The sequence below is a fragment of the Sinocyclocheilus grahami genome, unplaced genomic scaffold (genome assembly GCF_001515645.1).
Source record: "Sinocyclocheilus grahami isolate Dianchi unplaced genomic scaffold, SAMN03320097.WGS_v1.1 scaffold82.1, whole genome shotgun sequence".
Classification (NCBI taxonomy): Eukaryota; Metazoa; Chordata; class Actinopteri; order Cypriniformes; family Cyprinidae; genus Sinocyclocheilus; species Sinocyclocheilus grahami.
The window spans coordinates 71,709-85,243 of NW_015505261.1; the positions used below are offsets into that span (position 1 = coordinate 71,709).

Consider the following 13,535-nt stretch of genomic DNA (forward strand, 5'->3'; position numbering starts at 1 on the left):
GAAATATATTACTCTTGTATTACTTTTGTACAGTATAATGTGCATCTTTAAATATTCCATTTTATATCAAATTTAAATAAAACAATTAAATGATCAAATAAATATTACAACCAGATTAATCACTTAATTGTAGAAAAAAATTATGCAATTATTAGCCTATTAAAAATGTTTTAAAGGAATATTCACACAATTTTTGTTCCATGTATTAATTTCAACAATAAACCTCAGTTTGTTTGCCAAAAAATAAAAGGGTTTAATTTTCATTTGATTTAAAATAAATGTTTAATGCCTTCATTTGATTTTCAGAAAAATTAAAACAAGAATTTCTGAAAAAAAAAAAAAAAAGAAATAAAGAAAACGTTTGTAAGGCCCTATTGTTCAAAATGTTGAAATTGAGACTTTTGGACTTATTTTTTCACTGAAATAAATGTTTTTGTAATTACACAGAGTAAAGTACTGAAAAAAGGTACCCTTGGGTACCGGCACCGAAATTCAGGTACCGTACTGGTTAAAATGTGAATGGTACCCAACCCTAGCAGTCAGAAAAAGATTGAATTTGGGAAAATATTATTGGAAAGGCATGATCAAAGATACAAAATGTTTAGTTGGAAATCGTGGTGAGACTGAATGCAAGTTTGGAAACTACCAACAGGTTGTTGTGAAATTTAAAAATAAGCAATTCAAAAAGGTTGAGAACCACTGCTCTAAAGGCCACTTCACACCAAGATTGATAACTAGCATCCACTACTGTCGTCTTTCACTTCATGCTAAATTCTGAGTGTTTTTAAAGCACACAGGCAAAAAGCCAACAATTTTTGTAAATCGACTGGAAATTACAATCTTCTGCATCTACATCTTTGAGTTGTTTGCCTTGTTTGACCACGTCACATTGGTCCTTTTCTTAAATATGAAAGGATGACATTTCACAGTAAACCAGAATGAATTGAGGGTTTATATTCAGTAAATAAGTGTTTGATCAGTGCACTCAAAGAACTGAAGCCAAACATCTCAAAGATTCAATTTCCAGTGAGATCCTTTTAAAACCACAGGAACACATTCTGTAAGATTCAATAAGACTCTCCATCACCAGCACATTTCGTTCTGGTAGACACATTCTATATGCATCTCTCTCAATCTCTTCGCTTATTTATTTTTTTATTTTTTTTCATTTCGCCCTGTGCTCGGTTTACTCTTAACACACATTTATTTTAGATGGTTCAGGCAATTTCCACTGTCATGGTCCAATGAAACCTAGACATGAGGTCTCAGATAGTGGATGTAATGGGAGCTGCAGAACTGGGGATTAATGTTCTTGTTAGTTGTATTTAGCTTGTTGGGACCAACAGCACCAAGGTCATAGCATGGGTTTGATTTCCAGCCAGCTCCAACCAGATTTTCCATCTTACAGTGTAAATATTTGTATGCTGTGCTCAGTACAGTATACCCGTGCAAACATAGCTATAATTTGCTTGTTCAAGCAGGCTGCCTTTGTCTTTTTTTGTGACTTAGTTTAGATCAGGTTTAGTTTTATGTCCAGAACTCCACATTTCCCAGCAATTGTACACAGGCGTCAAACATTGCATCAGCTTTCCAAATGAGCGCATCTGCCCTGGAGGATGAAATTTTATTGCTGCCGTCTGACTTCAGATGAAGGCAGAGCTTCAGCTGGACATTTTTGGAACTTCGATGAGATGAAAATATCCCAGCATCAGAAGATGTGCACTGAACCTTGACAGCCTTGTTTGGCTTAACATACTTCTGTGAGACAGCATTTTCCCATATGAAGATAACCAAATCCAAATACCGCTCAACCTGAACTGATGATCACCTGGATGCCTGTTTAAAACTTGCCTCAGCAGCTACTCTGCTGATTGAATTGGCCTGGCTGATTAATTTGAGTGCACGTCATCTGAATTTTGTTGTTTCTTTGAATGAAGAGTGCTTGGATCATTTTATTTGAATAAAGAAATCAGAATTTCTTAACTTAAATTTACAATGTCTCATGGAGGTCAAAAATGAGGGTCCACTTTAAAAATCTGGGATTCCAAAAATGGAATTTAATCCTGAAAACAAGCTGAATTTAATATTTTGAAAAATGTAAAATAAAGAACTTCATGACCTAAAATGAAGGTAAAATAACGATTACTTAAGGCACTAATCCAAAAAGCATAGTTTTGACATTGATCATGTGACTCTTTGTACAGATGGTCAGTTGTTCTTGCGGAAGTTGTGACTGACTCTACTTTAGTATTGTGACATATTTCCAACAGAAATGGAATATTGAATAGAGGGCGGGGTTTTATTTTAGTGTTCCTCCTCTCCATCTCTTGCTTGTAGCAAACTAGCGGTTGGAGGGGTGTGATTAAGGATACTCTGCCCAAGCCGTCAAACTGACATCATCAGAGAAGGAATGCTATTCCAGAGCGGAAGTAAATGTTCCGATTTTGATTAAAGATTATCAAGACAAACAATTGTTTTCAGAGGATTAACTTGCACAGATTAATTGCTCACCTCAAGACTAGCAATGTGCTCTAACAAAGTAATAGTGTATATTTTGATTTCATGAGGACTTAAAAACACTCTTTGGATCATCTCAAATCATTCTGGAGAACAAGACCACCAGGTTTTAGATAAACTTGTAGACTCTCTCCATGCAATTTTTTTTTCTTTTTCGAAAATTCGTTAAACTTGGGTGTATGACGCAATGAAAAACTGTCGCCATTTCCAATTCAGTTCAACTTTAATGCAAGACACTGAGAAATAATGGAATTCACTTCAACTATTTAATTCAAATTATCATTCTTGTTATTATCCTAATTTGTATCAGGGAAAAAACCCCAAAAACATTAATTTTGATAAATGCAATGCAGAAGCATTTTCATGGGGGTCTCAAACTATTAAACCCTGCTGTGCATACTTGTAATAGTGTATATTTTGATTTCATGAGGACTTAAAAACACTCTTTGGATCATCTCAAATCATTCTGGAGAACAAGACCACCAGGTTTTAGATAAACTTGTAGACTCTCTCCATGCATTTTTTTTTTCTTTTTCGAAAATTCGTTAAACTTGGGTGTATGACGCAATGAAAAACTGTCGCCATTTCCAATTCAGTTAAACTTTAATGCAAAACACTGAGAAATAATGGAATTCACTTCAACTATTTAATTCAAATTATCATTCTTGTTATTATCCTAATTTGTATCAGGGAAAAAAACCCAAAAACATTCATTTTGATAAATGCAATGTAGAAGCATTTTCATGGGGGTCTCAAATTATTAAACCCTGCTGTGCATACTCTGTATAGTAGATCTGTAAAATGCTTTATGACCCCAGGTCCGGGTTTATTTGGATCCCCATTAGCTACTACCAAGGTAGTGGCTATTCTTCATGGGGTCCAACAAAATTACATTAATCCATAACAATAAAAACCAATTCAATAAAACATACAAACCCAAAATTAATTCAGAACATCAAAATCAACAATTTACTGTATACTGTGCCATTAAATATTTCTTTAATTATTTTTTAAACCTCATTTTACTATAATATCCAATGGCAAATCATTCTATACATTACAGTCCATTGCTTTGCGTTAGTTTTTGAAACCGGAAGCAAAAAATACCGTTTTAATGCATGCCTGGTGTTAAAATTATGACTAGCACTACTATACAAAAGTTGACAGTACAGTACACTTGAAACTCTAGATACTGAAATATTTCTTATAAAACAAAGCAGAGAAACAATTGTCCTATCCTTCACAAGTATCCAACCTAGAATTTTGTGCGTTCTCATAATATTAACTCTTTTGTTAGAGTTCAGAGTAAGTCGTGCAGCTCTATTCTGGACTAACTGTAATTTTTCCAAGTCTTTACTTGATGTAATCGACCACACCACTGGACAGTAGTCTACATAAGTAAGAACCGTTGTTTGCACAATTTGAGAGATGCAATAATGTGGTAAAAATGTTGCACATCTCTTAATAACTGATAGACCTCTTCCCATAACTATTACTTATATTTTCTATCTGTTTTGACCACTTCAGCTTACTGTCTAGCATAACTCCAAGAAGTCTGATTTCCTCTACCTGTTCAATATGCATTGCTTTGCGTTAGTTTTTGAAACCGGAAGCAAAAAATACCGTTTTAATGCATGCCTGGTGTTAAAATTATGACTAGCACTACTATACAAAAGTTGACAGTACAGTACACTTGAAACTCTAGATACTGAAATATTTCTTATAAAACAAAGCAGAGAAACAATTGTCCTATCCTTCACAAGTATCCAACCTAGAATTTTGTGCGTTCTCATAATATTAACTCTTTTGTTAGAGTTCAGAGTAAGTCGTGCAGCTCTATTCTGGACTAACTGTAATTTTTCCAAGTCTTTACTTGATGTAATCGACCATACCACTGGACAGTAGTATTTTCTATCTGTTTTGACCACTTCAGCTTACTGTCTAGCATAACTTCAAGAAGTCTGATTTCCTCTACCTGTTCAATATGCGCACTCTTTACAGACAAATTTAATTGTGGTTTGAGTTTAAGTTTAGAATTTGATCCAAACACAATACTTTTGGTTTTTGTCAAATTTAGAAATTTATTTGGTCAGTTTTAGAATGTATTATTCCGTACCCACTTTACCACTAATTGTAAGTCCTCATCTAAATCAACAGATAATTTTTCAATTAATGTTGCTGGTAGATATAATGTTGTATCAACTGCGTACATAACTGTTTTTGCACGCTTTAAAACCAAAGGAAGATCACTGGTAAAAATAGAAAATAGCAATGGTCAAACAACTTGACAACTAAACAACTTCCTTGAGGCACACCTCATTGTAACTCTTTCACTTCCGAATAACTTCCATTATAAAATACACATTGCCTCCTATTAGTCAAATAACTTTTAAACCAATGTACAGTCTGAGAAGTAAATTTATAACATTTAAATTTTTCCAGCAATAATTTATGATCCAATGCATCAAAAGCGGAGCTAAAATCTAACAATGCTGCTCCTACTAAATTATTATCATCAATCTGTACTAAACAATCATCTGTGCTAATGCTGTTCCTGTTGAATGTCCTTCTTGATATGCATGCTCAGAATCAGAGTAAATTATTATCCTTAAAGAAGAATTTAATTTGTTCACAGACTATCGTTTCAAACACTTTACTAAGAACTGGCAGTAAACTTATTGGTCGACTATTAGCACCATTAACACTCAGTGCTGCATTTTTCTGTAGAGGAATAACCTTTGCTTCTTTCCAAGCTAAAGGAAAGATCCATATTTTAATACTGATATTAAAGATGTGGCAAACTGTTTCCGCCAAACAGCTGGCTGCTAATTTTACAAGGCGGCCATCTAAGTTATCCATTCTCGATGGTTTATCTATATTTATAGTTGATAATTTTTGTTCCACTTGTTGTACATTTACTTTGTTCAATTCAAAGCAGAGGGCTGGCTTATCAATTATAATTTTTTCAGTTTGACTTTCACTTGATGGAATATTATCAGTTAACATTTCTTCTCTTAGTTTATGTACTTTATTTTCAAGTGCATTATTTTCTTTAGGGTTCAAGCAGGTTTCAATTGAGTTTACTCTCAATTGCTGTTTATGAATAGTGTTGATTTATAGGACTCATTTAAGCTAAGTTTTTTTTATTTTAAACTAACGGTGTACACTACAGTTTTCAGTGCGCACGGCATCCCAGACACCAATATTTTGACGTTTTGTAAACAATTAATAACTGAGATTTTGCTATGGAGATAAAGGTTAGGATCATGATTTATTAGTAGTACTACAACATATTGTGAGTGTATATTAGCACAGTTTGTTGTTTGCTTTTAGGATCTGAACTGAACGTTTGAACCTAGAAACAGTGGTACATGACTTTATATAACACTCCTGCTTCATAACACTGTAACCACAGTCAATCTGTAGTTTAAAAAAATCTCACAGAGTAGTGAAGTTGAACTTACTAGGGTTTGAATATAGTATTCTATAGTTTGGCCTCATTGCTCTGCAATCGGACCCAGAGCGTGGTAATGATTGCTTTCAGTCACTCTCGCTGACTGATGGAAAAACTCTGACAGTCCAGGCACATCGAGATGTGCCCGCAAAACTGACTCCTGCTGTGATGAAACATGACAAAGGGGGAATTTTCTCATTTGTTATCCTCCTGGAAGGCAGACAAAACAATGAGAGACATTATGGAAATCAGCACGACAGCACACGTCACCCTCGACCTGCCCTGACTGCGGCTCTGCGCTCAGTATGGGCTTATCTTTGTCTCAACTGTCAGCGCAGTCATTGCTATTCTTAGCGTAATCAGTAGAAACAGTCCGCATGGAAATAGACCAGTTGCCCTGACATTAAAGCCTACTTGGTGATACAGCGTAAAGAAATATAGCAGTGATGTGTGTAATAAAGAAGGAAGAGGCATATTTTACAAAGGCAATGAAATGTATTGTGATATTAAAGGAATTAGTTCACCCAAAAATGTAAATTCTGTCATCTTTTACTCACCTTTGTGTCGTTCCAAGCATGTATGACTACCTCTCTAGAAATAAAACAAGATAATGGGTCCTAAACAGCATTGGGTTCCAGAAATATAGCTGAAATTTCTGTGCTTCCCAAAACCATAATTTATAGAAACCATAACCACCAAGTAGTACGGTTTTGTACACATTAAAAATAGTTCCATATTGTTAAAATAGCGTAGTTTGAATGATGGATGTCACTACTACGGTTTCAGGAAACAGTTGTGACTATATACAGTAGCTGTATGAGACATGCGTCCCAGGTTTGGCACGACATGAGGGTAAATGACAACTTTTTCTTTTTTTTTGGGTGAACTTACCATACTGAATACAACACTGCTTGTATTTGGTCCTCTAAACCATCCAAGTGCAGGTTTTATTTCTGTCCTTGTCCAGTCTCTCTTATATGATTTGTTGTATTTTTAGCATGCTGTTGGCTCAAGTGTCATTTGTCTTCAAATGTGGTCAACAGAATGCCTTTATTAGAGAATGTCACGCTTTAACAACAAGCAATCACTCAAACCCCTCTTAAAGAGTGTTGCAAGACCCTCAGCTTTTGTCGTTTAGTAGCAATCAGTGCAAGCGTTGCCCCCTCTGTTCTAAAGTCAACAATATCACCAGATGCAATTTCCAGGAAGAGCTATGGCCGAGTGATATTGAGTCTGCATGACCAAAATCCTTCTCTCACACACTTTCTTTTTTGAGTATGTTTGTGTTTTTCTGGGAAAAAAACAAAATGGCTGTTTATACAGAAGCATACTATGGTTGTCGGTCCTGTTTTAAAGCTAAATATGTTTCTGTTCACACACAGTTCAGATATAAACAGGATTCTATAACCAAACTGACTTTTAATTTCTAACTGCTTGATTTGTGATGATGTGCATCAGCATGTTCCAATATACTCAAATCCAATTAGAACAAATATTTAATTGGAGCTAATTACATATGAGTGTGGAGAACAAACACCTCCATACCCTTCCTCTCTCCCTTTCCATTTTTTTCAGTAATGTGCAATTTTAGTGTGGATTTTTTTCTTTAATATCAGTAATTTTTCCATTTCCAAGTTTATCTCTATGCCTCTGGGGGCTCTGAAAAGGTTGACTCATTTCAATTAAAATAATAAGCCTACATGATAACAAGAAAAATTCCTTCTGCGCCAAATCGCAGTCATCTTAATGAAGGGGGTTGTGTTTTTTTAGGGGAGGGACGGCACAGACTGAATGTTAACATGTCTCTTTTGTGTCTCTGTCGGTCACCTGTTTTGTCCTGGCTTTGACTCCTGTCTTTAGTCTTTTCTGTTTGTCAGTTACTTTTACGCATTGCCTTGATGCTGTCTACAGCGTTTTTGTGTTGTTTCACTGTTTTATCTCAATCGTTTTCCTTTCTGTCTGGTGTTGTATAGCCTGTTCTGTACCTATTTTCTATTTCTTTTGCCTATTTTTTGTGCTATTTTATATATACTATAGTGTCTTTTCTCTACGTTGTATCCTGTTGATACACCTAATACAGTATTCACCCATTAGCCTGTTTGGCTCGTTCACTGACGTCTGTGAAGCTTAATGGAGACTTACTCATGGACGATTTTATGCTAAATTGAAATGCAAGTTACTTTTTAATATTTACAAATAAGGAATAAGTGACAGGTCTCAAATGCATTAAACAGCACAAATATATATGAGTTAGTTTGAAACACTTAATGTAAAGCATGTCTCATGTTTAGGACAACTTGGATCATACTACACCCCATACTATATCCAGGTACTATATAGTCTATAGCATTTTCTATACCATTTATCTTTATAATAAATGTTGTATAACCTATACCTATTCTTTACCCCAATGGTTCTCAAACTGTGGTACATGTATCATTGGTGGTACACAGAGTTCCCCCAAGTGGGTGGTCTCATCCTCTCATGTATATATACAGTATATAATTATTATTTTTTTTTTTTCATTTCTAGTTTGTGATTTATTTACAGGCATGATACAGCTTTGTTCTTCTAAGTCACTATTGGATACTCCTTATTATTTTGGGATGTTAAGCTGCGTGCACACTGGTGTTTATGTACTGATAAGGACCACTTGCATCAGAGTATACACAGTATAATTTTAATCCACATGCAAAAAAGAGCAGCGAAAATTGAGCCAGTCGATATCAAAGGCAAGATATTAATCTATTTGACCTCAAGGCTGTTTCATGAAGACAAACTTTAAGAGTGGTCTGCTTTTGATTCCAAAAGTTTTCTTTACTCTATATACTGTTTAAATATAGCCTATTGAATGTCACGGGAATAAACCTGTTGTCGGTCTTTGAAAATGATCAGGATTTGACAAGATCTCTCCAATGGTCTCTTTTGTTCTCTTAGTATATGTGCGGTTTAACTCCAGACATGGATTCCCGGTGGAACTGGAACAAGGTGCGAGTGTAGCTGAGCTGAAAGAGACGGTGGGACGTTTACAGGGAGTACAGCCTGATCGACTGCGGGTCATCTTTGCTGGACGAGAGCTATGCAATGAATCCACACTTCAGGTGAAAAGATTGCTTATGGAAATATTATACTTTTTTTACAAACTTAAGTAGGTCTTAATACATCTTTATGTAAATTACTGCTATCGCATTTGAAACATGGTTAAAGTTTACTGCCAAATGTAATGTCAAGCATTTATGGTAAACTAAAATATATGTCAGTGTCATTTCTATTCTATTTTCTATTAACTTTAAATGTAATATTGAATAACACTAGACTACAGTTAAAATTATAATCATGTGTAGGGCATGTGATTAACCATTGGGCTAGGCGGGGCTGAAGCCCCAGGTGTCCGAGCAAGGAGGGGGCCCGTGATTGGCTGTGGAGTAACTTGACGGACATCAGTAGCGCCGATCGCCCCTCACTTTTTAGCTCTATTATTTAGTGGAGTTTTTCCGTAAATTCCATGCATTACCATTAGAGATTAAAATGTCACATTTGAATTTGGTTTACCAATCAAATGCATTTATTATATATATTACTTTTGAACAAACTGTGCACGTAGCCTATCTATGAGGTGATCGCTGCGCCTAATGTCTGCATTTACCTCTCTTCACTTCATTCTGGTGTAATCTAGAAATGGTCGCACATATATGTCGCCGCACGTGCTACGAAAAAACTGGTCTGTGCGATGAATAAATTTACCACTGTAGCACGCGTGCGATACAGATTTGCATGTTCATAGCACAGCCACTTAAAAGTGTGAAGTGATTTCGTTGTGCTTGTTTGTGTGTGTGAGATTGATTACAGCCTACTTGGTAGTTAGGGCTGTGTGAAATGATTATTAAAATGTCTCCACGATCTACTTTTGAAGAAATGTCATAGTATCGTGCTACAGCACACATTCTATCAGATGCAGTTCTGGCGCCTCCATCTCAATATAGGCTACTGTAGCCTAGTGCAACGCGACACATCCATATCTAATGTTAACTTAGAAGTAGAGTTACACTCACAGGACACAGCACTTATTTCGCAATCACAAAAGTACATTATTTGCATCTGCTTCAAAGGTTACACATTCCTTTCACCCGCTGTTCTGACCGCTGTGCTTTTTATAAGCCTATACACTTGAAGCGCGTGCAAACTACGAACCTATTAAACAGCACCTGATTACTAGACTAAGTTGTCTTTCGCGTCTGACTGATTTTGCGTCTAATACTGTCAAAACACACAAGGTTTACATATAAACACAATTAGTTATGCCTAAAATGATAGTGAACAATTGAGAGAGAAATGGATGCGTGCAGCTCTTAAAGCGACAGTACTAAACATGCTGCCGCTTGCCATTAAAGGAATAGTTCACCCCAAAATTTAATTTCTGTCATTATTTACTCACTCACATGTTGTCCCAAACCTGTATTAATTTCTTTCTCGTGCTGAACACAAAGAATTTGGGTAACCAAACAGTAGCTGGTCCCCACTGACTTTGACAGTAGGGGGAAAAATGGAAGTCACATAGGAACCAGCAACTGTTTGATTACCGTATTGACCCGAATATAAGACAATGTTTTTTTTCTTGGAAATACGTCTGAAAAAACACGGCCATCTTATATTCAGGGTCAAGACTTTGACATGTCAATAATACACCCACAACAATAGGTGGCGCCAAATACGCATAAAACGAGTGTGCCATGAAATACGTAACGTAATGCGTGTTGTAAAGATCGCGAGTAAAAACAAAAGAAAAAGAAAAGCTTACAGCTGCATGAGTCGTGACTGTCACGTTAGCCTGATGGGACCAAACTCTCTTTGTGATTTTAAACCGTAAGACAGTACCCAGATTTGAAGACTACAGTAAGATTTAACTTCTACTGTTAATAAGATTTTGGTGGGATACTATTAGATGGATAGCCTAAATGTCCTAATTCAGATGGGCTACCTTTTTTTTTTTTTTTTTCATGGTATATCAAAAAGTGTATATTTTTTAAATATGATTGTTGGTACATTTTACCAGTTTTTAACCATACTTTCAAAACAAAAATTAAAATAGGAAAAATATGCAATATAAAAATTATTGAAGACAAAATGTGTTTTACTGAGAAAAAAACAAGATTTGGTTTTTAAAAAGCCTTTTTCCAAAAGGTACATCTGGAAAAAGGGGGGTTGTCTTATAATCAGGGTCATCTTATATTCGGGCCAATATGGTACATCTTTAAAATAACGTTTACGTTCAACAGAAGAAAGAAACTAATTCAGGTTTAAAACAACTCGAGAGTGAGTAAATGATGGTATAAAAAATAAAACACTATGAAACAACTACAGAATTGACAGACAGCAGAATTTTAATTTTTGGTGAACTATTCCTTCAATATTAATAAAACAACAAAACACAGAGAAAAGTCACTGCTCTTGACTGATGAACTTTAATACAGTTGCCTTAAAAAAAAAAAAAAGGATAACTGATGTATATAGTGTTTTCGGGCCAGAGTGGAAAAAGGATTTCCCTTGGTTAATTTTTGATGCTGACCAACAGCTCTTGTTTAGAGGAATTCAATCCAAATGGTGTAGCAGCTAAATGGACTTCTTCTAAAAGGGCCAGGAGACCAAATACAAAAGAGTGGCCAGCAGACATGCTAGATCGGTAACAAACACACTATGCATGCACTAAAGTAAAAAAAAAAAGATGCAACTGTTGAGAGTCATTAGTCTCATAGAGGAGTGTCAAGGTATAGGCTAGTTTGCTAGTTTGCAAATGTAGTGTTTTATTTAGAGTTTTTATTTAGTGATGTCTGCCTACAGATCTGTTCTACTTTGATGTGTAATGTTGAGGTGTTATGTTTCTGCACGCTTCCATTTTTAGCAAATAAAGAAAAACTTAGTCTAAAAACAATTTTTGTGATGGTTTGTATTTTTTGTGCTATGGAACATCAATGCCTGTTTAAAGGCACAATATGTAAGATTTTTTTTATTAAAATATCCAAAAACCACTAGAACAGTGTTATATATTTTGCTGACTTGTGTACTTACATTATCCCAAATGTTTCGAAGAATGTTTAAATCCAGAGAAATAAGCAATTTTAACTAGTGACACGGAGCGTGTCTATAGTGTCATTGTGTCACCTGCCAATGACGTAATGTCATAACCCCTCGATTTCCGATTTTGTTTTGTAGAAAACATGGAAACACCAAAGACGCTTTAATATGTTGTGCGTTTTAACAGACCGGTGACGACCGCACAGAGTAGCATAATAACAGAACTTTCAAATGTATCGAGTATGATAAAACAGCGCTGTTTTTCCCCCCACATACGCACGACCGGAAGGAGCGGAAGCGGTGGACTGTGGCATAATAAAAGCTCCGCTGCTTTCGAGCCGTGTGTCACGCTCGTTCAGCGACCTCGTTTCGCTTCGACGGTTTTCAGCCTCACCCTGCTTCATTCTACTACGTTAATAAATCATTAGCTCATCCATGAACTTGATTTCTGCCCGAGTCCCGTCGGATTGCATCGGCTGTGGGGATGAAGACAACAACTCCCATGATTCCACACTCAGTCACAGCGTCATCAAACTATGCCTTTGCCTCTTTGTTTATTTTGAATATGCGCCCTCTAGCGGCGAAAATTGCATATTGTGCCTTTAAGTGATGCACTCCATTACTTGTTTTCAGTACTTGTTTGCTTTCAGACATGATAACAGATGTTTTATACTTGTGCTACAACTGTTTGGCCTGTGCTACAAAACGTTCAACCTCTGTAGCACCAGTGCTATGTGCAAAAAAAGTTAACATACAGCCCTGAGAGGGGAAAACATGAGCGAGTCACTAAAATCCACAGCTAGTTTATTTTACTAAAGCTGACGATGGAGTGGGAGTTGTGGAACCGCAAATGGACCGGTTACATGGAGCAGATAAAAACACAGCGTCATCATCCCCACAGATTTTAGGTTAGTTTGATTATTAACTTGATCGATGTTGCTTTTTGTGTTCTAACTAATTTTATAGGCCTAGTATATTTGCTTATGGGTTGAGAAATTCATTTTGCGCGTCGTGATGTAGGGGAGAGTGGGGCACAAAGTAAAACTTTTTGACTTTCTCAAATTGTGTAAATCCACATGGGGTTCAGAGTATAATTTTATAATCCACAGTAATTTCACACTTGTCTAGTACAAATATATCGCTTTGTTTCATAATTACAGTGTATACGTTTTTCTTTATTTACCCTCAAAAATTGGAAGTGAAATGCGACAACATGCCCCGTAGGTGGGGTACATTGTAACATCTGAGGGGCACGTTGTAACATGACCATATAACAGATTAAAATGTTATCTGATCGAATGAAAAAAATATACAAGACAAACTAAAACATTTTGTCAATAAAATTAAATATTTATTTATTTCAAATAAAATAATGGCGTTTTTTAAGAATTAAAAATAATCAGATTTTGGAGTTTGACAATGAACACATTGCAACCATGCTTGGGACGGCCCACATAAACGAGCCAAAATGCTTTACATGTCTTGAAATAAT

General features: G+C 35.8%; 1 protein-coding gene across 1 annotated transcript in view; it reads left to right on the forward strand.

Annotated features, from left to right (window-relative positions):
• Nucleotides 1–13,535, forward strand: part of prkn (E3 ubiquitin-protein ligase parkin) — a 188,194-nt gene that overhangs the window by 45,827 nt on the left and 128,832 nt on the right. The window contains exon 2 of the mRNA XM_016273888.1: nucleotides 8,909–9,072. Within this exon, the coding sequence (XP_016129374.1) occupies nucleotides 8,909–9,072 (164 nt within the window). The remainder of the gene's footprint in view (nucleotides 1–8,908; nucleotides 9,073–13,535) is intronic.